We start from the raw sequence: 25,654 nt of genomic DNA on the forward strand, positions 1-25,654 counted from the left end.
GGTCTCAGGGCTGTAAGGGAGCTTGGAGGAGAAAGAAGAAATGTTACTCCCCGCTGGGGACCAGGGTGGATGGCCAGGTCCTCCCTTCACAAGGCAGGACGTGAGGTCAAGGCCACATCAGACCCATCGCCAACCCAGTATTTTCTGGTTCTCCAGGAACTAGTGCAATCCACTGTTGTTGCAGGAGAATTGTAACTAGGGACCCAGTTTAGTGAAGAATTAATGGCAAAGAATCTTGACGAGAGGGGGGCACCACCCCAGGAAAAGGAGATGGATTCCCCCTAGAGCCTCCAGAAAGGAATGCAGCCCTGCCCACACCTGGATTTCTGTCCATTGAGACCCATTTTGACCTCCAAAACTGTAATAAATGTGGGTTGTTTTAAACAACAACAACAAAAAAATCCATCTGTTGACCCTCTTCCTTTAAGCTAGCCTCCCATCTCCTCCCTTGGTCCATCTCCTTTGGTCCTCCTCCTGAGCTGAAACCCAGCACCTAGCTCTCTGCTAGAGGTTTCCACTACCTTGCAGGCATCTAGAAGGGTCCCTCACCGCCTCCACTGTCATTACCTCTTCCCTGACCCAATGCCTCTGCTGTTTCCGTGCACGATCCACTCTATATAAACAGGGGCAAGCAAGGCATCTTCATGTCCCAACCATACGGTAGGAACACAGACCTCATTCCATCTGCTGAATAAACCCATAATCCCTCACCATTACCCTACTCTTAATTTTACCTATCATTAGGCTTTCAGTAAGTAAATAAGCAAAACCAAAATAACTGCTTATATCCATAAGTAATCAAAATGTATTTAGTGCTTCAGCAAATAGTTTCTTTTTCTAATTTTCCTTTAATTAGCAGGGAAAGAATTAAAATCAATTTCTCATCCAGCAGATAAAAAATTAGACTCAGCTTCTGCCCTTACACAAATCCAAATTTTAATGTACACAAGAAACACAAATTCATAATTGTTCTTTAATATCGTACGTTTCCAATATTAAACACATTTCTATGACATTTATCTTATCTCCCTTATCACAGCTTAATAAAATTATAATTATGACCTTTCAAAGTATTATTGCCTGATCCACACTTAATCGGCGTTCTTAGCTTGAAACCTTGAGTCTTGCAAGGGGGCTGCCGCAATTTGTAGACTGATGGAGTCTAGACCCCATGCCCTTTGCAGGAGGGTGAGTCTGTTGCTCACCCTCACTCCCCGGGGCTCAAAGCAGGGGCTGGAGAAGCAGTGGTTGCTTGAGGAGTAAACACGAGGTGTTGGGCGGGCCTTACATGTATTCACACTGGAGCACGTGGGAATGTGGCTACTTGAGGCCCAAAAGGAAGGGGGCAATTGTGGGAAGGATTGGGGACAGGGGTGGGGACAGGGCTGTATTAGGAATGAGCTAGGAATCAGCCCAGCTTGAGTTGGCAAACATCTGCTTTAATCAGAATTGTCCTGATCGGCTGAAGACACCCAGCTCTTCAGTGACTATGCACGTGCGGAGCCAAATCCTCCCTCTTAAAGATGCCGGATGTGACCCAGGTCAGGCATTGGTTTCGTTAGGCCTTGGTGCCTGTCCGTTCTTGGAGGAACAATCTGATTTCTCCCGTGGGATGATGTTGACACCTGCCCATCGTCTCCTGGGCCTGCGGTGGTGTTGGTAGGAGGAGGATGGCACCCACTGCTCGCCGCTGATGAGAGCCGTGGAAGCTTCGACCAAGATCACAAACAGCAGGAGATTATTTAAGACAGTTTCAACGTCGGGACACCTGGCTGGCTCAGCGGTTGAGCATCTGCCTTCCGCTCAGGGCGTGATCCCAGGGCCCTGGGATCGAGTCCCGCATCGGGCTCCCCATGGGGAGCCTGCTTCTCCCTCTGCCTCTGTCTCTGCCTCCCTCTGTGTGTCTCTCATTAATAAATAAATAAAATCTTTATTTAAAAAAAGACAGTTTTAATGTTTCTCCTGCAGGTGTAAGGAACAGCAAGCAGTGTGTTCTTGGGCAGGGACGGCCAGATGCTACTATGGTCGCTTATAATCCTGCGAACACCGACACGACCCTGGGTGATGATTGCACTTGTTCTGCTGGCAACTGGTGGTGGCCGCTACCAACGACACGGCCAGACCAGCGCCCTGGTGGAGCCGAAGTACTGACCTTCTGATGCGGGCTCCCATCTGGGCAGGGGGAGAGGAGGGAAAGATGGGGAGAAAATGTGATGTGTGCTCTCGTGCCTGTATTGCCCAGTTTGGAAACTTGCAGATCCTGTTTGATTTCGGTCGGGAGAGAGAATACAGCATTTGAAGTTATTTTGGTTATTCTGTGCAGAAATCACACGCTACACCTAACAAATTCAACAATTTCATAGAGCCGTAGTCAAGCGTGTGAGTTACAATTTTATTCATTCCATTTATTCAGTGAGTCAGGCTCTGACAGGGGGTTGATTTGTTGTTTAATATTTGGGGGGATTATTTTGGTATATTCGTAACGTGTTTACTTAAATACTGCGTGTTAAATGAGATGTTTTCACTTGTTTTGATAGGTACTTATAAAGGCAACGTACAGCATTTCACACTTCCACAGCGCTTTCTGAGTCCTCAACGCAGCACCAGGACTCCAGAGTGACTACCCTGCGTGTTCGGGAAGTGCCAGCCTCACTTCACGCAGAGCAAAGCAGGGCTTGAGCAGTGCTGCCGGGCCCCCAAACCCAGAGCCCAGCTGAAGGGGCTCTTTCCCAATCTCGGGCTCCCGCTATCACGTAGGACCAAAGATTGTGGGCAGCAGCAAAGAGCCCAGAGGAGGAAATTGATTCTTCTTGCTTGTTTTATGGTTCTTAGGGTGTTACCATAACAGCATGGATTCTTCCCTGAACTCAGCGGAACATATGGGAAACCTATACTTAGCTTGTCATTTCAAGCCCTTCCTCCCCCACACACAACTCTCCACACCCCCCCCAGGAGTCCTCAATATGGTACCAATTCTGTAGGTTAAAAAAAAATGTTCAGTTGGGTGAAGTGTCTTTTCATCTTGACCCATGGGACAAAAGCGATGTGACCTGAACGTTGATTGGAGTTGCAGTTGACCATTAAGGTGCCAAGCCGACACAGTCCCTGGGATGGCTACCCTATCAGCTCCTATCAGGGCAGGAGTAGTACAGCCACCACATCTGAATCCAATGCACAGCCACCAGAGCGGAGATGGCTTTGGCCAAAGACAGCTACCAAATGTGCAAAACAAAGGGACGGCACAAGGCAATCTTTAAAAATAGTCATAAATGTCAAAACAGACCAAATGAGAATGTGCTCCTCTGCCTAAAAATAGGCCGTGTTTCAGAGTTGGCTTCATATAGGAAATCATCACTCTGCTCTTTTAACGCTCGTATTTAAGGGTCTTAGATCTGATTTTTATAAATGAGAAACCCAATAGTTACGCACATGCTTACAACATGCACAGGAGGTAACTGAAGCTCCCTGGTAAAGTTCTAGAAGGGATACGAGGCAGCATCTCTCCGAAAGAGTATTCCTAAGCCATCAGCTGTTCTTTTGGTGTCTAAGTCATTTCGAGGATGGCACAAGTCCAAGTCTCATTCATTAAAACAGAAGAAATCTATAAACACCTGCATGTAATTGATTAGTAAGTTGGGGTTTCTTTAACTGGATGTTTATTCCTCTGTTCAAAACAACACACTAAAACAAAGAATGAACAATGGCAAGTCATTGACATTGTGCCAAGTTATTAGAGACTTTTATTTTTGTAAAGTGGGTTATTGTATTTGGGGAGTCAACCTAAGTCCCTGAGGGCTCCCCTTCCATTCAAGGGCCATAGTTCTTTTGTTCTTGGTTCACTGGATTGAGAACAAATGGTGAGGTGTGAGGTCGTTGGACATTGGTGTTTACTTTTTATGTAGGAAACAATTAGAGAGAGAGGACTGGGTTTAAGAGCAAGCTATCTAATTTGTGTTTTTGTCCATGGTAAACATACCTCCCCACTCTTTAATCCCAAAGAGCAGAGGCTGATCGTCCCCCATCCCCTCATCCCTCCTTCACATAATTGCAGATTTAGTTCTGCATACCTTTTTGGTAATTTTGTGAATCTCATCCCTATTTTGAATTTGGGGTCACTCCTGTTGGAGATTGTTGGTGTTTGGGCAGAGATAGGTGAAGCGAGGCAGAGGTGAGGACAAGTGAGGGGTTGTGGGGGACACTGGGAGAGGACAAGGAAATGGGAGGGAATATACCAGGGACACCCACATCCCTGTAAGTCAGGGAGTCAGAGACTGCTTTGCAAAGAGTCACATAACCCTGTGTGTGGGGGTGGAGACCTGAGGGTCATGCCCATGGCGATCCCCAAAAGATTTCCAAGCAGTTGAGTACTTTGAATGTCTTCTAGATGAGGCAGGGGAGACGAGAGAGGCCAGACTGGACACCAGAAGTAGCTCAGATGTCATCAAATCTGTTATAAGACATACTATTAAAACAAACCACAACCAAAACAAAGCACCTCTTCGAAACTGGGGACAGGAAGGAGCATTCACACAGCATCCCTCAAAAAGGAAAGATAAATAGAAATCTCCCCGAGGACTGATTTAATCTGTACAAATGTCACTGGATAGTCTTTCCATTTTAGTGTGTCACTTAAAAAAATTAATGTTAGTGCAAATAAAAACAATTTGTAAAGGCTGTGATAGGGATTGACATGACTCCATTGTCTCATTGCAACTTTTCTCCTAAGATCTGAGGTCCTCGGCAGCTAATTCTACCTGAGGTGGGGCTGAGGATGAACCCAGTCCCCCGAGATGGGAAGTAATGAGTCCAACCTCAAAACCGACACAGAAGGTTGGGAATATTTGGTTGGCCACACATTGTGTGCTCTTCAGAGTGAGAAATTGCTATTCACGTGACTGCCCAGATGTGAAATCTATTTTTAAAAGCCTACATTTAAAGTTTTAAAAATTACTCCTCACAGGGCACCTGGGTGGCTCAGTCAGTTGGGCATCTGCCTTCAGCTCAGGTCATGATCTCAGGGTCCTGGGATTGAGCCTTGTGTGGGGCTCTCTGCACGAGGAGTCTGCTTCTTCCTCTCCCTCTGCTCTTCCTCCCCTGCTGTGCTCTCTTTCTCTCTCAAATAAAATCATTAAAAATAAAAAAAATCATTAAAAATAAATATACACAAATAAAAATTATTCCTTGCAAATTACAGTCAACACACACTGAGTCTCCCTTCTACATGTATCATCTTTGTGCACAAGACATACATGCCTTGAAATGTAAGTGAGAGCAGGGAAGCACAAGATAAGGAGGGACATGACTGGAAAGTGCAGAGACCTAATGTCTCAGGGTAGGAAGTAAATTTGAGGACATTCATGCCCTACCTTTAGTCCATATTTCCTGAAGTATGGAAGACACTTTTAAGTGGCTGAAAGATGCAGCATTAAATAATATTGGCTTACACATTAAGAAAGTTGTTTCTTTTTCCATTCTATTTTAATCCTTCTGTTTAGGATGAGGAGAAAGCCTTGGGTTTGGTGACATGTCTAATGGCTCTGAGGGCAGACCTCAGACACAAAGTCTTGATGAAGCAATGGTGTTCGGCTGGAATTTAATCACATAGGACTGGGGTTGGTTTTTTTTTTCCCCCTCTAAAGTGATTACCTTTAGATTACTTTGTATTTATGACAAAGGATCTCAATTTTCTAAAAGATGGGAAACAAGATCAAAGTGTGCACATCAGGGCTGCAAATGTGGTAACCAGTCCAAGGAAACAGTGGGTTTGGAAAGAGGTGGGGACCCCTGGACGCTTGATGGGGTTCTTTATAGAGATTCTCTGCCCGAGTTGGTCGCATCATATTTTCTGTGCCAGGCAGTGAACTGGATCTGTGCCTGTGCCAAGGCAAGAGGATGGGGAGCAGTTACTTGGGCCAGAGATCAGGGCGGTGCCCCAGGAAGACACAATAGACAAACTGGGAAACCTCCTCCAGGAGCAGAGTTGGTGCCACATCCCGGGTGGTGCATCGGGCAGAGGACATACACACTCCTCATGGATAAACTAACAAGGATCCTCCCAACATGAACATAAAACCAAAAATCACCAAATGTTTGCACCATGCTAGAAAGGCAAACACATAGAGCGATGCCCAAGAAACAGAATGAACAGACAAAAATCACAAGATATTGGAGTAAGTAAAATTATTATTGGACAGAATTAAACATTCCATTCACAAATAAGGCCCGAATAGAGACTCTAAGAGTTAAAATGTTGCTAAATGACAGGAAAACCTCATTAGCTTGGCTAGATAACAGACTGGACCATTGAAAAGTCAACTAGCAAACTGGAAGGTGAGATGTAGGGATTCTCCCAGAAACTGGTACAAATAGACAAGCAGTCAGGAAATATAATACTTCAGAGTTGAGAAAAACAGGTCGAGATATTTCCATAACCATCTAAGAAGTATTTTAGAAGAAAAGGAGAAAATGGAGTAGAGAAAATAATCAAAGAAATAATTGAAGAAAATTTTATATCACTTTTTTAAAAAGTAAAGATAAAAAATAAAAAAACAAAGCTTCTAAAAGTTAAATAGCCCATCCATTTCTCAAGTGTACACATCGTGTAAAACCTAGACTTCCTTAGTCAGTTAACAAGCTAGATATAATCTATTTTTATTTTGTACCTAGCAAAAAAGGATACACACGTAGAAATACACACGCATACAAGCACATATGCAAGTACTTGTAAACCTGGTGAAATCCGCATAAAATCTCTGAATTGAAAAAAAAATCTATGAATTGTACTAATATCAGTTTCCTGCTTGTGCTATTTATGTGGGCAGAACTCCAGGATGACACCCCTGACCCTCACTCGTTTGTAACTCCCTGCCCTTCAGTGTGAGTAGAACCTGTGAACGTGATTCAATATCACTCCCATAATTGTGCTATATTATCTGGAAATAGGAACTTGTCCAGATGTAATTAAGGACTCAAATCAATTGACCCTAAGATATGGAGATTGTGGGGCATCTGGGTGGCTCAGTGGTTGAGCGTCTGCCTTTGGCTCAGGGTGTGACCCTCGGGTCCTGGGATCAAGTCATGCACCAGGCTCCCTACAGGGAGCCTGTTTCTCCCTCTGCCTGTGTCTCTGCCTCTCTCATGATGAAATAAATAAAATCTTTATAAAAATTTAAAAATGCATATTCTTTCCTGCTTTGTCAAAGGTTAACTGACCATATAGTTGTGGGTTCATCTCTGGGTTTTCGATTCTGTTCCAGTGATCTACGTGTCTGCAAGGCAAACTAAGAAACAGACTCTTAACAACTATAGAGAACATATTGATGGTTACCAGGGGGAGGCTGATGGGGTGGGGGGGACAGGAGAAACAGGTGATGAGGATAAAGGAGGGCACTTGTGATGAACACTGGGTGTTGTTTGGAAGTGTTAAATAGCTATATTGTACACCTGAAACTAATATTACACTACATGTGAACTAACTGGAATTTAAATAAAAACTTTAAGATAAGAAAAAAAAAGGTAAAACAATAATAAAAATAAAATGAACACTATGTAGAGGAGCATGATGTATCTACAAAATGACATTTGAAAGAAACAGCCTTACCTACATTTACAAGAAAACAAGAAAGGCTGCAAATAATTGAGTTATGCTTTCACCTTGAGAAGCCATAAAGAAATAAATAAGCCCAAGAACAGAATACATAAACATGAAAGCCTAAATTAGTGAGATCAAAAGCAAACACCAGCAACAAAAATGTAGATTTGGTAAATAAAGCAAAGACATGTGAACAACATTTAACAAGTCAAAGGACAGGACATAATTTTGAAGCATTAAAGAGAATAGCTATATTAAATATCCCAAATTCAAAAACCCATATGAAACAGATGATTTCCTCTAAAAATAGTAGTGATCAAAGTTAGATGGGACACCTGGCTGGCTCAATCGGAGGAGTGTGCAACTCTTGATCTCGGGGTTGTGAGTTTGAGTCTCATGGTGGGTGTAGAGATTACTAAAAAGAAACAAGTAAATGAACCCCAAAAGAGTGACTCAAATTAGAGAAAAAGAAAAAAATAGAAGATACAGATGAATCTCTATAAAATACATTGAAAAGGTGTTCCAAGATCTGTACCTGAAAACTGCACCAGGTCCAAGAGATTTCATGGCAAATTCTATAGATATTTGTAATTTATACATGCAGTGTCAGGGCATAGTAAAAACATATTTTAGAGGAGGGCTTTAGAGGTGGCTCAGTGGATCAAGCATCAGACTCTTGGTTTGGTTCAGATCATGGTCCTCCCCTCCACCCGTTGTGAAAGTAGTGCCTCCCCTCCCCGCCCCTGCAGTTCTGGGGGTCTGCATTCAGTGCAAAGTCTGCTTGTCCCTCTCCCTCCCCTCTACCCCTTCCCCTGCTCCCTGCTCACTGTCTCTCTCAAATAAGTAAATGAATAAAATCTTTTAAAAACTAGATTTTGGGCAGCCCAGGTGGCTCAGCGGTTTAGTGCTGCCTTCAGCCCAGGGTGTGATCCTGGAGTCCCGGGATCGAGTCCCACATCGGGCTCCCTGCATGGAGTCTGCTTCTCCCTCTGCTTGTGTCTGTGCCTCTCTCTCTCTGTGTCTCTCCTGAGTAAATGAATAACATCTTTAAAAATAAAAAAATAAAAAATAAATAAATAAAAACTAGATTTTATGGTCTCCTGGGTGGTGCAATTGGTTAAGCGTCAGACTCTTGGTTTTGGCTCAGGTCATAAAATCAAGCCTCATGTCTGGCTCTATACTCAGTATGGAGTCTGCTTAAGACTCATTCTCTCTCTCTCTCCCTCTGCTCCTTCCCCTGTGCTCTCTCTCTCTCTCTCTAAAATAAATAAATGAATCTTTTTAAAAAAATAGACTTTAAAATACTTTAAAAATTTGTGTATCAAATGCCCAATTTATCAAAATAATAATATAGCTTATTATAAACAACTAAAGTTTGTCCCTAAAAATGCTAGGATGGTTCAACATTAGAAAATCTACTGATATACTTTACTACGTTTACAGATTAATATGGAAAATTTATATGATCATCTCAATAAGTGCCAAAACATCATGTGCTAAAATGTCACCCCATACACTACCAAGAACTACAACAAACTTAGAATTATTTCATAATCTCAAACAAAGGAGATCCTAAGCAAGGCATGAATTTCAGAAGCCATTAAATAGGAGATTCATACATTTTACTACATGAAAATACATGCAGAACTAAAAACATGGCTTGTACCACACCTGTGCAAGATGTTAATAATAAGGGAAGTGGGTATATGGAAACTGGGTACTTCCCATTTGGTTTTCCTGTAAACCTAAAACTTCTCTAAGAAACAAGTTCTATTTGTTAAAAATACATATATGGTAACAAAAAGGGAATAACCAACATTTGATATAAAACCCTCAATATCTTAATATATCAGGAAATCATACAAATAATTGAAGAATAAGACAAATGGAAGAATTAGTGAAAGATACATACAGATAAACAGTTCACAGCAAAAAAAATGCAAATAGCTTTTCAATAGCAACACACACAATGAAAGACATTAAAATTGAAATATGATACCATTTTTTAGCTAACAAATTGGTAAATATCAAAAAGTTTGATAATGCACAAGTGAGAGGAAATAGAAGCACTCATATCTCACATCTTCTTGGTGAAGTTGTAAGCTGGAGCACAGCCTCTTTTAGAAAATTTGATCTTAAAATTTTAAGAATTTAATATAAACTAAAATTTAAAATCCACATACTCTTTGGTTGGACTAGTTTATTCTATAAGTTTTACCATACAGAAAAGTCCATAGATGGATACAAATATTTATCTATAAAGACATTTATAGGAGGAAAAGACAGAAACTTGCATAAATGGCCATCAGAAGATTCCAGGACCATGCTGCACCCATATAATGAAATACCAGGCAACTATGTTTTCAAAAAAAGTAGATTTATAAGTACTTGTAAGGAATGACTTCAAAACTTCAAAGATACATTCATAAGTGTAGTTGGTTGTGGAGCAGTAGAAAGCAATAGTGGAATGGCATCTACCATTGGTGTTTGTTAAAGATGTGTGTGTGTGCATGTATGTGTGTGTGTGCGTGTGTGTGTGTGTGTGTGTGTGTGTGTGAGAGAGAGAGAGAGAGAGAGAATAACTCTATACAGACTACCTGAAAAAAGATGCATGTAAAAAAACTGTCCATCAGTAGGGCTGGTACTGGGAGAAAAAAATGGGAACTGAAGTCAGGGATTCAGAGAAACTATTTTTCACTGTTTAATTTTATTTTCTTTTTCCCCATGTGCATATGTTACATGGACTTTACAAAATAGCTTAAGGAGGAGAAACAAAGAATAAGAGATTATCGTTAACCGGATAAAGATTACCTATCTAAAACCTAGAGCAATAGTCAGACTTCAGAGCAACAGAGTAGAAGCAGCTCCATAACATTCAGAAATAAAATAATATTCTATACTAATATTCAAATTGTACCTGATGCCATAAAATGAGGGTGATGTATAAATGTTAAAAATGATATAAATTATCATTTTCACAAGTGATATAATCGCCTGAATAGAAAATCCAAGAACATCAACTGAAAATTTATTAGAACTTTATTTTTTGGAATATTTATTATTACAAGTTTAGATAGGTGTCAAATACTAGATTCACATAGAAAAACCAATAGGTTTTTTTTACACATCAGTCAAAATCAACCTAAAGCTGTAACTTAAAAAAAATTCAAAATAGCCACAAAAGTTCAAAATATGCAGGAATATACATAGAAAATAAACACATCAGAACTATGTGAAGAAAACTATAAAACTTTACTGAAGAACCTAAGAGAAGATTTGGATAAATGGTGAAATTCAGGGTGGCTTAAGGATATCAATTCTCCTATAAATTATTTTCTAAATTTGGGGAAATTTGTATCAAATTACCAATGGATTTACTTGACAAGCTTATTCTAAAATTCATCTTTAGGAAAAGTATCCAAATATAAACAAGACAGTGTTAGCATTGAGAGCTGGTGACACTGCTAAGTTTATAGGAGGGGAACACAAAGGACCATTTAGTGGGAAAAGATGCTCAACTTCGCCAATAATCAGAGAAATCAAAATAAGAAAAGTGACTTTTTTTCTTACACATCCTTAAATATCTAAAAGATAATTTGAGAGGCATCTGATTGGTTCAGTTGGTTAAGCATTTGACTCTTGATTTCTCTCAGGGTTGTGAGATCTAGCCCTGTGCCCTGCTCCACACTGGGCATGCTTGATTCTCTCTCTACTTCTCCCTCTGCCCCTCCCCACCCTCTCTCTCTCTCTCTCTCACTCTCTCTCCTTCCTTTCTAAAAATTAAAAAATGAAAATAAATTTAACAATAAAAGATCATTTGAGGGGGCAGAAACCTAAAAGCACAGCTATGGTTGGTAGGAGTTTAATGTGTCCAGTCTCTAAGGTAATTTGGGAGTATTTTTTAAAACCTCAACTGTGCATCCCATTCAGTCTAGCACTAACAGGGTCACTTTTCAGATTTTACTCCAGAGGTGCATATAAACAAGCACCCAAAGAGGTTGACCAAAATGTTCATGTAGTACCAGGTCTGACAGCAAAAAAAGTAGAAGAAATTCAAATGCTCATTAATAACATAATTTTCAGGGGACATCTGGGTGGCTCAGTGGTTGAGCGTCTGCCTTTGACTCGGGGCGTGATTCCAGGGTCCTGGGATCGAGTCCCACATCAGGTGCCCTGAAGGAAAACTGCTCCCCCCTCTGCCTGTGTCTCTGTCTCTCTCTGTGTGTCTCTCATGAACAAATAAATAAAATCTTTTAAAAAATAATTTTCAAAAACTTGGTGCATCCGTATTAAGGAACACAGTGCAGCAGTTTAAAAAGCCAACCAGTCTCTTCATACTGACATAGTAAGATACATTGTTAGATACTTCAAAAGAAAGTTATAGAGTGTTATATGCTGTATAACAGTTTATGTTCAAAATTTATGAGTCCTACATATGTATATGATTATAAATGCACAGAATAAAAACAAATGGTTAATTACTTCTAGGAACAGGACAAGGATTGGAGATGTGATGAAATCGAGGGGAACTGCTACCTCTGTACGGTTTGAACTTTCGAACTGAAAATGTAATTATATATTAATTACATAATTTTTAAAACTCCCCCCAAAGTGAATGTGGCAATTTTAAAGTTCATTTAAAAACCGTTTCGTTTAAAAAAAAAAGTTTCGTTTAAAAGACTTTCATTTAAAATGTGTATATCTTCACATATCTTTATTTTAGAAGGACTTGAATATTTTTCAACCTTATTTAAAAACAAAAATATTTTAAAGGCAGGGAGTGGTAACATAATCTGTAGCTTTTCTAGTTTTTCAATATAAGGACTTGAATCTTTGTGTTATCACTGCAAGAATACTTCACCTCAGCATTAAGGCATGTACAATCTCTAATCTCTAATTTAAACAAATCCTATGTCAACTAGGAGAACACTGACCATTTTGAATGTTCAGGGCAGTACCAATATTACAAGACTCATCAATAACCTTCTGGAAGGACTAGGGCTCCAGTGAAGAACCAACTTTTTTGTCAATAGCAAACCTTACTTTTGGTTTCTTTTTCAAAAATTCTGTGTAGCTTCTCTGAGGAATAAATTTAAAAGAGTTCCATTTCTCATTATAACATCTTGGGAAGCGTCTAAAAATTGGGACCACCACAACTTCTTGATAGACATATGATATTTGGTTATTTGAAAAACCATCAAGACAAGATGGAACATAGTCACCTGCCCAGAGATTGAAATTTCTTGAAACATGTTGCCTTTTCTCTGGGGAGATCTTCCTACGTCCCAGGCCCTGGGGAAGAATTATAAGAAGTTTAGGAGAAAAATATTCATGGTCACAGAGTCCTGAAGTCTTTAGTAAAACCAGCTACATAGCATCCTATGTCTTAATGCACAATATGGCAACCACTACAAGAGGTATCCTCTACCGACCTGCTAAAGGTTATACATCAACACCCAAAGCATGCAGGTGGTTTTTTGTTATTATTCTTGCAGTCTTCCAATTCCACCAAGGGAATTGGTCTTTTAGAGACACAGAGGTCAGAACCAGAGAGACAGCTGGAAACAGCCTACTAGCCAGCCTGGACTCCCAGGCACCCTGGACAGGATCTGTGCACCCAGGTGGCTCCTCAGTGAATCCACCCCTGGCTGCATTCCAGCATTCAATGGAATAAACGGTTCTCCCTCCAAGAAGTCCACAGAGGCTGGAATCTTTCCTGTGAAAGAAGCAACACCTTTGGGACTCTGCCCACAGGCTTCCTCATTAACTCTCAAGACCTCATACACGAAGCCCAGAACTACTATGAATTCAGAATTGTACTTTCAATCTGATCATAATTAAGAGAAAACACTATGCTTAGACAAAAGAGAGGAAAGAGACATTTGATTACACAGACTTTACATTAGAGATCATCCTGGACTCACCATGGAGCAACATATGATAAACCCATGGTAAGCTGGAAAAAATCGCAAATCAAGGACTGTCCGTAGCAAAATGAGTTTGCCTTTTCATAAGAACCAATATCATTCACAATAGCAGCAGGTGGCACATTCAAATTAGAGTAATTTGAAGAGAGTTTAGTGAAGAGACTATTCATGGGGAAACCCATGGGAACAGTGCAAGGGCTCCAGATCCAAGGGGAGGAATGTAGTCCCCACAGATTGGCCCCTGGGCAGAGAGAAAGGAGATGACTGGCTCTAGAGGCACAAAGGGAAAAGTAACCAATGTTGTTAGCAAAAAGAAAGTAATAGTGGCAAAGCTAATATTGCAATCTAGAATGCATGGCTAAAAACACTAAGGTATGTAAAGAGAGATACTTCATTTTGATAAATAATCAAAGCCACAAAGAAAATAAAATACTTGTGAATTTTTATGCAGAAAGATATGACATTACACTATATTAGACAAAAAGAATTTAGAAACTCAAGAATAATCTTACAAGGAAAAATTGACAGTCAAGACAAAAATTAAGAAAAGGATATGAAGAATCTGAGTAACATCATTAATAGTCTTTAATTAATAAAATAAAGAATTTTGTAATCAACAGATGGGGGATATATATTCTTTTTAAACACTCATGAAGCACTTGTTAAAATTAATCATGTATAAGATAATGAAGGAAATCTTTATAATTCAAAATCCATATTCTATAAAACATATAATCCATAGAACTAGACATCAGCAGTGAAAGATGATCTCAAAAAATTCTAACCATGTAGAAAATTCAAAACATTCCTCTAAATTACTTTTAGAATTAAAAATTAAATCATAGACTATTCAAAAGCAATAACAATGAAACTTTAGTTAGAAAAACTGTTGGAGGGGATCCCTGGGTGGCACAGCGGTTTGGCGCCTGCCTTTGGCCCAGGGCGCGATCCTGGAGACCCGGGATCGAGTCCCACGTCGGGCTCCCGGTGCATGGAGCCTGCTTCTCCCTCTGCCTGTGTCTCTGCCTCTGCCTCTGCCTCTCTCTCTCTCTCTCTCTCTCTGTGACTATCATAAATAAATAAAAATTAAAAAAAATTAAAAAAAAAAAGAAAAACTGTTGGAATATAGCCAAAGCAATAATGTGAGGAATATTCATAGTTTTAATAAGTGTATTAACAAAAACAGCTACAAGTATATGAATGAAATATGCAACCAAAAAACATTTAAAAAAACAGCAAAATAAGAGTATTTCAGGAGTTGTTAAACCAATAAATGTTTAAAGAAATAGATAAATTTTAGGTAAACACGTATCAGCAAATCAGCAATAAGTACACAAGAAGTCAATTGAATAGATTAGTAACCAATGAAGACATTGAAAGGGCAAACGGTAAAAACAAAAACAAAAAACAAAACTTACTCTAAAAAATGTTATCAAATCTAAATAATTCTTTGGGCAAATTCTATGTAAACGTCATTAAACTGAAAGTCCACACCTTATGGAAACTATTCCCAAAGGTAGAGAAAGTTGGAAAGCTTCCAGTATTTTCTATGAGACTAACATAGCTCTGAAAAATACATGTGGTACAACCCTCTTTATTATATCAAGATACACACTTATATGTGCACGTTTGCATGTAAATTGCAAAAAATTCTCCAATTTTACCCACCAAAAAACCAATACCAAACCAAAAACCCACCTTGTGAGCCATCAAGGTGACCTTGTCAGGAGGGAAAGAAAGAGTGCAAATTTTTTTTAACTTTTATTTAATTCTGTATAATTTGAAAGCTGTGAAGCATATATGCTACTTTGATAATTTAGAAAACCATTTTAAGCATTCCATTTAGAGAGGCAGGCAGAGTGAATATTCTGGATCTGTATTCAACACTCAGCCAGGGGCAAACCAGAACTTCAAAGTTAAACCACTTCCATTTAGCTTAGATATGGTAGCCTAGAGGAAAGAATAACTTTGGGCAAGTTGTTTAGCTTCCCTGTTATTAGGTTCCCCATCCTTAAATTAGAGATAATAAGAGTATTAGCCAGAAGTGTTGGCATGAGAATTAAATGAGATAGTATGAGATGCTAGCATATGGCAAATGCTTAATAAATGATGGGAATTATGTACATCATCATCACCACCACCATTGGCATTCACATTTGGTAAGGATTCCCAGAGATCACCTGATCCAACCCTCCATCTGAGATAATATTAACCCTGCCCTGTCCCGTTTGATAACCCCTGGCTACCTGCGCACTTCAAATGTGGGTCTTCCAAATGGAGAGGTGCCAACCTGGATTTTAAAGGCTCAGTTTAGGGAATGTAAAATCTCTCATTAAAAAAAATGTTTATATTGGGATCCCTGGGTGGCTCAGCGGTTTGATGCCTGCCTTTGGCCTGGGGCGTGATCCTAGAGTCCCGGGATCGAGTCCCACATCCGGCTCCCTGCATGGAGCCTGCTTCTCCCTCTGCCTATACCTCTGCTTCTCTCTCTCTCTGTCTTTCATGGATAAATAAATAAAATCTTTTAAAAATGTTTATATTGATTACATGTCAATTTGATAATTTGGGGAGCTATCACTTTACGTAAAATATACTATTAAAATTAATTTTACCCCTTGTTACGTCATGTGGCTACTAGAAAATTTGAAATTATACAGTTCACTATGTTTTCATGTCAGAATGCTGTGATAACCACCACTAACAAGTGCTATCAGATTTTATTTTCTCCACTAAGGACAACTCACCACCTCTAGGGAAAGACAACTCTATAGTCATTGAGAAGTCCTCTGTATTATGTAAGTTCTCCTCCCTCTGACCTCTCCTTATGGGGCTGCATTCTGTCCACCAGAGACACACAGGCAACCCCTCCTTCCCATTATAGATCTTCACAAGAAAGCTCATGAATGAGACAGTTTACCAGAAGACACTTTGAGAAGCATGAAGTGCACACAAACGTAGGCAGAAGGCCGGTGTAGAAAGTTGCATGGAACTTTGAGAGCTTCATGCATTTTTTTAAAAACTGCTACGAGGCATGAGTTCTGATCTTGTTCCAATTTTGAGGAAAGTCCTCTATCTTCAGGTGCCTCCCAGTGGCGCTCCCAGTCTTACTAGGAATTTGGAGAGGAATACTCACAGAGTCAAGGTAGCATCCAGAACTCTGAAAGCTATGCCGATTGTCGTGTACAGAGAAGGGGAAGTTGTTATTGACCGCTTGCTGGAAAAGAGTGAAGGAAGAGATTAAAAGACACACATCAGAACCCCAACGTGCTTTCAGAACCGACATACAGTAGCATGAAAGGAAGACGGAGGAAGCAGAGTGACCCCTGAGTAAGAATTAAGGCCATCACCGGAGAGGAGCAACCGGCACCGGGCAGCGAGGTCATTGGTGTGCACATCAACTTAAGGTTTTTTTAAAACTCAGCCTTACTGGTAACCTTGCAGAAAATCATAAAAATTCTCTTTCAAAACACCTTCTTTGAAGACGAGGAAGGAAAAGTATATAGGATCATGGAATTGAAAGCTGGTAAGGACTTTTGAGGCCATCAAGACCAGACTTCTTCATCTGACCAACAAGGATCCTGGCAGCCCAGAGCCCGAGGCCTCAACAGGCAGCAAGAGTTAGCTAAGGGTGACGGCCATGCCTGCTGCTCCTTCTGGCCACGTCATGCCCTTGAAGTTGTTCATGAAGTGGCCAGGGAGGCAGAATGTGCATGCTAATGATCTGCGAGCTGTAACCAAAGGCGGTGTGTCTTGTCCACAGAGGAGCCTAATTTGATTGTCTGCACCAGGAGATAGTTCCTTCTAGAGAGTATTTGGGGTGTCACAGTGACCAGGTTATGAGGTGAGATGCTACCAGCATTTAGGGAGCAGGGGATGACAAAAGAGCAGGTCCTTCCAAAGAAGAACTGACTGCCTGGAGATGCCAGGGGGACTGCCCCCTTGGAGAGCCACAGGGACGTGCGGCCCTGGCCAGCACCCTGGACTCACCTTCTCCCGAACTTTGTAGATGGGTGGCAGCCTCTCCTCTACTTGCCGAGACAAATGCGGACGGTGGGGCTCTTTTAACACTGCACTTGTGCTGGATTCTGGTGTCTTTTGTGTTAGTCCGATCTGAGGGAACTGGAAAACCAGCACACGCTGTGATTAAAACCAGACACATCTGTGTCTCAAAGCCAAGTATCGGGGCTTCCTCCGTAACGTGATTAAAATGCCATTTGGGTGCTTCTGGTGTGTGATGGAAATGGCATAATTTTTGTAATTTTCAAGTATTCTTTCCAAGACAAAAAAAAAAATATATTGTAATGGCCCCAGGCCATCACGCCAGCTGTTTCAAGTTACCAGGGCCACCCCTGCTGCACTGGAGCCTGGAAACGCTTCCGCTGCCTGGTGAGGGGGTGTGACCCAGGGGGCAGGAGCCATGTGCTCAGAGAAGATAGAACTGGGCTGAAACTCCCCTCCTGTCAGGGCGCTCCCCATACGGGGATCCAGCCTATGTTCACAGGGGTGAACCAACCTCCCGCAGGTTGGAGCTGGATTCTAAAACACAGTTGAGTCTCTGCTGGGAGAGGGTGGGAAGAGTCCACAAGGATAAAAATAGGGCATAGGATACAAAGCATAATAATAAAGACTATTTGGGGAGACTGCCCATATCTCCCCGTGAATGGCAGGAGTTGGGGGTTAGGAAGCAGGACTGAGCAGAGGGAGGAGGTCCCAAGAAAGCCTTGGGTCTCTCTTTCTCTCTCTCTCTCTCTCTCTCTCTCTATCTATCTCTCTCTCTCTCTCTCTCTGCATGGGATGGTCTCTCAGAACTGTCCTGAGCCAGGACAAGGGGACTGGGCCCTTGTGCTCCCTCATCAATCAGTCGTCAGGTGTGAGTTGTTCTAGGAAGAGGGGGTGACCTCAAGGAGGCAGCGGCCTCCAGCTGAGGCATCCCCAGGGTCAGAGCACTGAGGGCTTCCAACAAGGGAGGAACCGTAATTTGGTGGTCGGGTCACAGGCTGTAGACTCAAAGGTCCTGAGTCCAATCCCAGCTCTCTCTCCTATGAGGTGAGCCTGATGCAAGAGATTGAAATTTCCAAATCCCAGTCTCTTTATTTGTGAAATGGGAATCATAAGACTTATTTGACTGGGTAGATGTGATTAAAAGGGAAAATACCTGCACCACAGAGTGCCCAGTACCTGCTAGCAGGTTCTAGTTGTGCTCATAGCTGTCACCTCCCCGATCCCCAAACCACTGCCACACCTCAGGCCCCTGCTGCTTCCTTTCTGCTGGATTATAAGGAATTTGGCCAATGCTGCTAGTCTCCCTCATTCCTTCTCGCGTCACAGCGTAACTGTATGTTCAGGTGGCTTCTGTTCGCGGCCTGCACAGTGGGTTCAGCATGTTACCGTTTATGTAAAAAGGAGGGGAGGTCATATTGTACACGTTGTACACTTGGTTGGGTGTTCTCGGCAGCAATGAGAAGCAATGGGCAAGGTGACACACAGCCACTGAGCCATCTTTTAAACACATGCTGAGTGGAAAAAGGAAAACCAGAATGGGATCTATAACCCAGCCTCACTCACGTAAATAAAGAATCCGTGCACACAAAATGACAATACCTAATTTACAGAACACATCCGAATGAAAGAACTTTCAGTAAACACTCCTGAATAGTCATTCAGGGTGCACACAGGGTGAGGAGAGCGGGAATAGGGGTCTGGGCAGTGAAACAACCACACACCAGTGCCCCAACCAGTGCCCAGCCAGCCAAGAGCCAGCGCCCCAGCCAAAACCCCAACCAGCACCCCAACCAGTACCCAGCCAGCGCCCAGCCAGCCAGGAGCCAGCACCCCAACCAGCACCCAACCAGTGCCCCAGCCGGCACCCCAACCAGCGCCCCAACCAGTACCCAGCCAGAGCCCAGATAGCCAGGAGCCAGTGCCCCAGCCAGAACCCCAAACAGGAAACCAACCAGCGCCCCAGCCAGCACCCCAACCAGCGCCCCAACCAGCACCCCAACCAGCACCTAGCCAGCACCCAGCCAGCCAGGAAGCAGCGTCCCAGCCAACACCCCAACCAGTACCCAGCCAGCACCCCAATCAGCACCCAGCCAGTGCCCAGATAGCCAGGAGCCAGTGCCCCAGCCAGAACCCAACCAGCACCCCAGCCAGCACCCAGCCAGCACCCTAGCCAGTGCCCCAAACAGTACCCAGCCAGCACCCCAACCAGCACCTAGCCAGCACCCAGCCAGCCAGGACCCAGTGCCCCAACCAGAGCCCCAACCAGCGTCCCAGCCAACACCCCAACTAGTACCCAGCCAGCATCCCAACCAGCACCTAGCCAGCACCCAGCCAGCGCCCCAGCCAGAACCCCAACCAGCACCCCAACCAGCACCCAGCCAGCACCCCAACCAGCACCCAGCCAGCCTGGAGCCAGCGCCCCAGCCAGCGGCCCAACCAGCACAAGCCAGTGTCCCAACCAGTGCCCAACCAGCCAGGAGTCAGTGCCCAGGCTCTCTGAGGGACCTGAAGGAGGAGGGAGGGAGCAGGGAACCAGGAAGGAGGAAGACTTTCTTTTTACCATCATGTTCCACTGTACAGATGTTTCTTAACTAAGTGCATCCATTGCATTCTCCTTTTTTTTTTCACAACAAAAATATTTGTTTCTTTTTAAAAACCTTTTTTTAAAAGATTTTATTTATTCATGAGACACAGAGAGAGAGAGAGAGAGGCAGAGACATGGGCAGAGGGAGAAGCAGGCTCCATGCAGGAGCCCGACGTGGGACTCCATCCCCGGGCCGCAGGATCACGACCTGAGCTGAAGGCAGACGCTCAACCGCTGAGCCCCCCAGGCGTCCCTAATATTTGTTTCTGCTTGCAGTTGTAATACATACTCATGGTTTAAAAAAATTCAAACATGAAAATATAGGGCAGTCAAATTCCCATGAACTCATTGGTGACCATCTTCTCCATACATCCGTGTGTGTGTATAAGTAATACCTAGGATCATATCATCCATGTGGTTTCTAAACGTCATGCACGCCTATTTATTTAAGAATAACTTTGACTACTTTCCCCTTCCCCTTTTTGTCACCCCAGAAGACGGTATTTGCGGCTGAGTGCTCACGTACACCGACATCTAACCTGCAGAGGGGGCTTCTCTTGCTTTACAAAAATTGGACCCTAGGATGCACATTCCTCTGCTCTTTGCTTCCCCACTTAACAGGGCACCCTAGAAATTTCCCCAAGTCAACCTATATATTCCTAATTCATTCTGTTCTATTTTTTCAGTGTTCTAAAACAATTCTTCTTCCAAAGTAAATATAAATAATAACAAAGGGCCTCCAGACCCAGAACCTTTCCTCGCTCCCTCCCTCCAGTCTGGCTGTGTCAACACTCCTGTCTGGGCAGCTACGGAAAATCGGGGCGGGGGTGGGAGCTTCAGGAATGATCCCTCTTGCCCGTTAAATGACAACTGACTTGAGTTCATTTGTATGCTGGGAGTCTATGGACTAAATCACTGGGAGAAAAAAAAAAAAACAGCTCTAGCATTTTAATTTCATTCTTTTAAAATATATATTTAATGGTGATAACATGATAGCTGTGAAATAAACCCTTCTGTTGGATATTGTAACCATGAAATATAGCTTTTTAACTAGTTGGCGGTGAAATTTTTGCTGCATTCAATCACACAATGACTGCAATATTAAAGAGGAAGGTGAAAGTGTATGGAAAAAGCCTTTCCTCCCCGGCAACAGCCAGATTACAACCAGCAAGGTCAACTGCAAAATGACTGTCACCTCTAATGTGGCAATTACCGTCCTCCCCAATGGGCTGCTGCTGACTCAAAGCCAACGGTTTCTTTAATTTTCCCAACTTGTCTGCAAGTTACTTTGGGAAACTTCATGATCAGCACTATTCTTTTAATGCTCTGAGGTGCTGGCAGCAGAAGGAACCCACACCAAACGTTCGAGTCGGACTTTGGGAGGTAATGTCTTTCCACCTGAGACCGGGCTCTGGGCACAGTCCTGGGGTCATAGTAGGAGATGAAATGTTCTTTCCTGCTTTCTCCCACGAAACAGAACCCTGACTTGGTTTGAGGCGGCAATGTGGCTGCTTGAAAAAAAAAAAAAAAAGCCTCCCCAAACTCCCTTGTGGCCAAATTAGCCAAGGGACCCAATGAGAGAAAAGTAGAAGTCTGCAGGGCGAGGGTCCTGGGATAGCTCTGAGAAAAGGGACAGACTTAGCCAACAGGTGCCTTCAGTCTCGTCCTTTGACAGAGGACATTCCCAGGCTCCACACCAAGATGAAACAACAGAGAACTGATAAGAACCTGATGACCCCTCAGAGCATCTGTCCCCACCTCCTTGTGGATTTATTGTTACTTGAGAAATACAAACCCTTGTTTGGTTAAGAGGCTGCAGTCAGCTTTTTATGATAATCCGGTCAAACCCGATCGTCGCTGAAATCATAGGTGATAGGAAGAGGGGAAGCTACTTACTCTGAGAAACTTGTGTGTTTCTCTTCAAGACTGATTAGTGTTATGTAGTTCATCCTATTTGCCATTTTCCTGTGGCTGCCAGGAATCTCAGAGTCAAATCTGATGATATTATATAAATAGCTGTCATGTAGGTCACATGGCCGGTATATGTTAACATACCTTCCTAGTCTCAGCCTTTTATTCTAAAATATACCAAAACGATTCTGAATTCTTAGTGTTTTTATGCTTTCCTACTTTATTGTGACTATTTTCCATACATTACTGTGAATCTTTGAGGAATGAAGCAGGATATATAGGGAAGAACAAAATGTAGATTATATATATATCATTAATATACATATTTAACACGTATTGAGTGGTTATTCTGTTTGCACGCCTCATACTAAGCACTTGTGAATGGTCTCATTGATCTGTGCAATAGCCCTATAACCTTGGTACACTATGATCCCATTTAACAGACAAAGAGACTGTGATTTAGGACTAAAGCTGCTTAGCCAAGCTCACATCCCGGTGGGTAAAGTTAGGGTTTTTTTAAAAAAGAGTTTATTTATTTATTTATTTTGAGAGAGAGAGAGAGCCCTCAAGCAAAGGGAGGGGCAGAGAGGAGAGAGGGAATCCCAAGCAGACTCTGTGCTGAGCTTGGAGCCTGACGCGGGGCTTAACCTCACCACCCTGAGATCAGGACCTGAGCCAAAATAGTCAGACGCTTAACTGATGGAACCATCCAGGCACCCCATAAAGTTAGTTTTTTAGAGTCTTCAGACTGAAATGTTCCAAGACGTTTTCCATTTTTCTTTTTCTTTGTAAACAAGCAAAAAGTGTTAACTTTTCCATGTATTACTGTTCTGATACAGTAGGTAAATAAGAAGACAATGATTCCAGCCCTCGAGGAGCTCCTATTCGAGGAAGGGAGAGGACAGCACACATGATACCATAGGTCACTCAGTATGGGCAAGACAGAGGTCATGAAAAGAAAGCACACAGCCACGCCTGCCTCGTGGACACTCACAGGTGTGCTGAGTGCTTTACACACAAGATTTATTTCATTTAATTCTCCAAGGACACTATGAGGGCCCCATTTCACAGGAGAAGGAACTGAGGCTAGGGAAGTGATTCCTCAGAGCAGATGCCACGTGAAGTAGCAGCAGCGGGATCTAGACTCACTTCTTTGACCTTGACCACCCCACGTGGTGAGAAAGGCGAGGGGAGCCGCGATCATTCTTACCCATCTTCCGTCCTTGTCTAAAGCTGGGTTGAAGCGTCTTCCTTTGGCCATTTTCAGCAGGAAGCTGGAAGTGGCTGAGGTTGGCTCCTTTGCTTTCCCACTGCTTCGTAAACTCTGCACATCTGGAAAACACTCCTCCTCCTTCTTCCTGGCCTTCAGCCTCTACCGGGGCGGGTTGGGGGAGATCCAGGGGTGTCCACTGTTGCCATAGAATCAGAGCCCCCATCACAATGGGAGAGGACTGCGGGTCTTCTAAGCCTTCTGAGGGTTCCTGCGCTGGGGTCCTTGCAGCTGCTCTTCCTCAAGGTGTGAGGCAGAGAGCCACCGGGTCCCAGCTGAGGGAGCCCCATTAACGGGTCCAACGAGTGGGGATAAGATGGCCTGGAGATGATGGCAAACTTTTGTACCTCTCAGTCCTCGAACTGGTGACATTGGGGTTGATTGTCCCCATGGTAACCATCTGTCCCAATTTCTTAGTTTTCGGAGAAGTGAACTGAATCCAGGCCGGAGATGACCATCTCCTCCTCGGTGGGATTGCTACACCCAGGCCCCAGGCCTCCCTCTGTGTCCCAGCTCAGAGTCTCTGTCCTGAGGGCACCCACTGCTTGCTCACCTTACTGCCCAGCACTGAGGCCACAAGGAAGCAACCACTGTGAGTGATCATGAAATGCCAGGTGCTGTGCTGAGCTGAATACTTTCATGTCTTAATATCTTCCTTATGCTCCATGACAGCCTTTGACATTTACATCACTCAGCCAGCGGAGCCATCGCTGGGTCATGGGATGGCCACAGAGCTCATGAGCCTTCCCGGGGACCAGCGGGCCTCCCTGGGGTGCACCGGCTACTCCTGTTCCCAGCCCAGACACCCAAGTCTGCCTCTCTTCTACTCAGCAATGTGATTTCTGCTTGCTTTCTCCTATTTTAAATGCTCTATCTTAACAGTTCTCTTAGCTATTCCATGAAATAATAAAAGCAAACACCTATAGGAGAACCTGTCCAGCACCATCTCACTCCCTCATCACCAAGCTGGGCATTCGCACAAGACTTTCCGTGTCAGTGACATGAGACCTCTTCCTCGGCCAGCACTGGTGGCCCAGAGAGGTGGGCTCCTGGATGTGATGCCTGGGGTGGCACAGCTCTCTCACAGTCAGGGAGCCAACGTCGTGCAGTAAGGGTAGAGGAGGAAAAGACAGGATAGTGTCCTCCTCTGCTTGGGGAGCTGCTGGGCCAGCTCCAGACAGGCAGAGCTGCTGTGTGGGGAAACGCAGGCTGCCTGGGTTTCTCCGACCAGCTGACCATCCCTGACCCTGAGGTGAGGCTCCCTCCTCTTCTCACCACTGCCAGCTGTCCTCCTTGTGGCCCAGAGGTGGCATCTGTCCTCCAGGCAGCAGGGTGGAGAAAGGGCAGGTCCCAGAGTGTGGGACTGGCCCGGTCCTGGCCCCTGGGCTCATGGCCCGCTCTCACTGCTGGCTCAGCTGCTTTTTCTCAGGGCGGTTTCCACCTGCCCCTGTGCCGCACATCGTCTTGTGAGCCACAACTGGGTCACGTGGTCACACCTCAATTTAAGAGAGGCTACACAATGGGCTTTGTCCTGGTGGGGTCTTCGTCCAGCCGAACTTCTATTACCATGAAAGAGACAGAACAGGCATCAAGGACAACCAAGCCTAGGCCACCCTGATGGGTGTAAAATGTTCTCTTATCTGTGATTTGAATTGCACTGACTTCTAGCAACATTAAGCAGAAGGCGATGTGCTACCTGCTCCTCAGCACTGTGGTGACAAAGGAAGTAGACCCCGTAAAAGCACTCTGTAACCTGTAAAGTACTTTGCAAGAGATATAAGGGCACATCTGGGGCTCCCGGGTGGCTCAGTGGTTGAGCGTCTGCCTTCAGCTCAGGTCATGATCCTGGGGTCCCGGGATCAAGTTCCACATCAGGCTCCCTCTGCCTGTGTCTCTGCCTCTCTCTCTGTGTCTCTTGTGAATAAATAAATAAAATCTTTAAAAAAAAAAAAAAGGCACATGTGAAAAGCACTTCATTGTTGACTTAGTACTTTCCTACTTGCTGCTCATGGTTTTACGTGACTTTCACCACAGTCCCAAGACACGTGCTGGTTGTTTTCCTTTTGCATGCCTCCCACATGCTAGATCATTCTCGACCCATCCCCACTCCATTCAATGCCCTGGTGTAGACACTGACCTACAGAGACTGCGTCTCCTGTTCCCCACCTTTCGCCGCTGGCTGGATTCACCCAATAGGAAGAAGCAGTGGGAATAGGAAGGGCAGGGTGAAAAAGGACAAGGTGCCATGTGCCAGTAAGTGGTTAACCACCTGCCATCTAGGGGACAGTCTCATTTGTAGTGGTGTCTGCTGCCAATTTCCATGGTATAAATACTTCTACTGTGGTGTTCAAGCTAACACCACCCAACGT

At 43.5% G+C, this 25,654-nt stretch overlaps 1 protein-coding gene across 8 annotated transcripts; it reads right to left on the reverse strand.

The window, feature by feature from the left end:
* Nucleotides 1-1,000: 1,000 nt before the first annotated feature.
* TEX36 (testis expressed 36) lies at nucleotides 1,001-23,438 on the reverse strand. Of its 8 annotated transcripts, none has more exons than XM_038579065.1 (6): nucleotides 23,226-23,438; nucleotides 17,506-17,655; nucleotides 16,652-16,732; nucleotides 15,217-15,237; nucleotides 12,814-12,883; nucleotides 1,001-2,172 (listed from the first exon to the last, which is right to left on the reverse strand). In XM_038579065.1, the coding sequence occupies exons 1-6, from the start codon at nucleotides 23,274-23,276 to the stop codon at nucleotides 2,030-2,032; spliced, it is 516 nt and encodes a 171-aa protein (XP_038434993.1). In that variant the 5' UTR covers nucleotides 23,277-23,438; the 3' UTR covers nucleotides 1,001-2,029. The 8 variants fall into 8 exon arrangements, with proteins under 8 accessions (XP_038434993.1, XP_038434994.1, XP_038434995.1 ...); XM_038579068.1 differs by lacking the exon at nucleotides 1,001-2,172 and adding an exon at nucleotides 7,254-7,268; XM_038579066.1 differs by lacking the exon at nucleotides 15,217-15,237 and having other exon boundaries at nucleotides 1,881-2,172.
* Nucleotides 23,439-25,654: the final 2,216 nt, after the last annotated feature.

This window comes from Canis lupus, chromosome 28 (genome assembly GCF_011100685.1).
Source record: "Canis lupus familiaris isolate Mischka breed German Shepherd chromosome 28, alternate assembly UU_Cfam_GSD_1.0, whole genome shotgun sequence".
Lineage (NCBI taxonomy): Eukaryota > Metazoa > Chordata > Mammalia > Carnivora > Canidae > Canis > Canis lupus.

What these genes read in the sequence shown, in the direction of transcription:
- TEX36 (XM_038579062.1), bottom strand. Translation starts at nt 23,276, where the DNA reads ATGGCCAAAGGAAGACGCTTCAACCCAGCTTTAGACAAGGACGGAAGA. An exon ending in TAGACAAGGACGGAAGATGG is followed by an intron (nt 17,656 to 23,225) that starts GTAAGAATGATC and finishes TTTTAATCACAG; the next exon opens with CGTGTGCTGGTTTTCCAGTT. An exon ending in TCTACAAAGTTCGGGAGAAG is followed by an intron (nt 16,733 to 17,505) that starts GTGAGTCCAGGG and finishes ACTCTTTTCCAG; the next exon opens with CAAGCGGTCAATAACAACTT.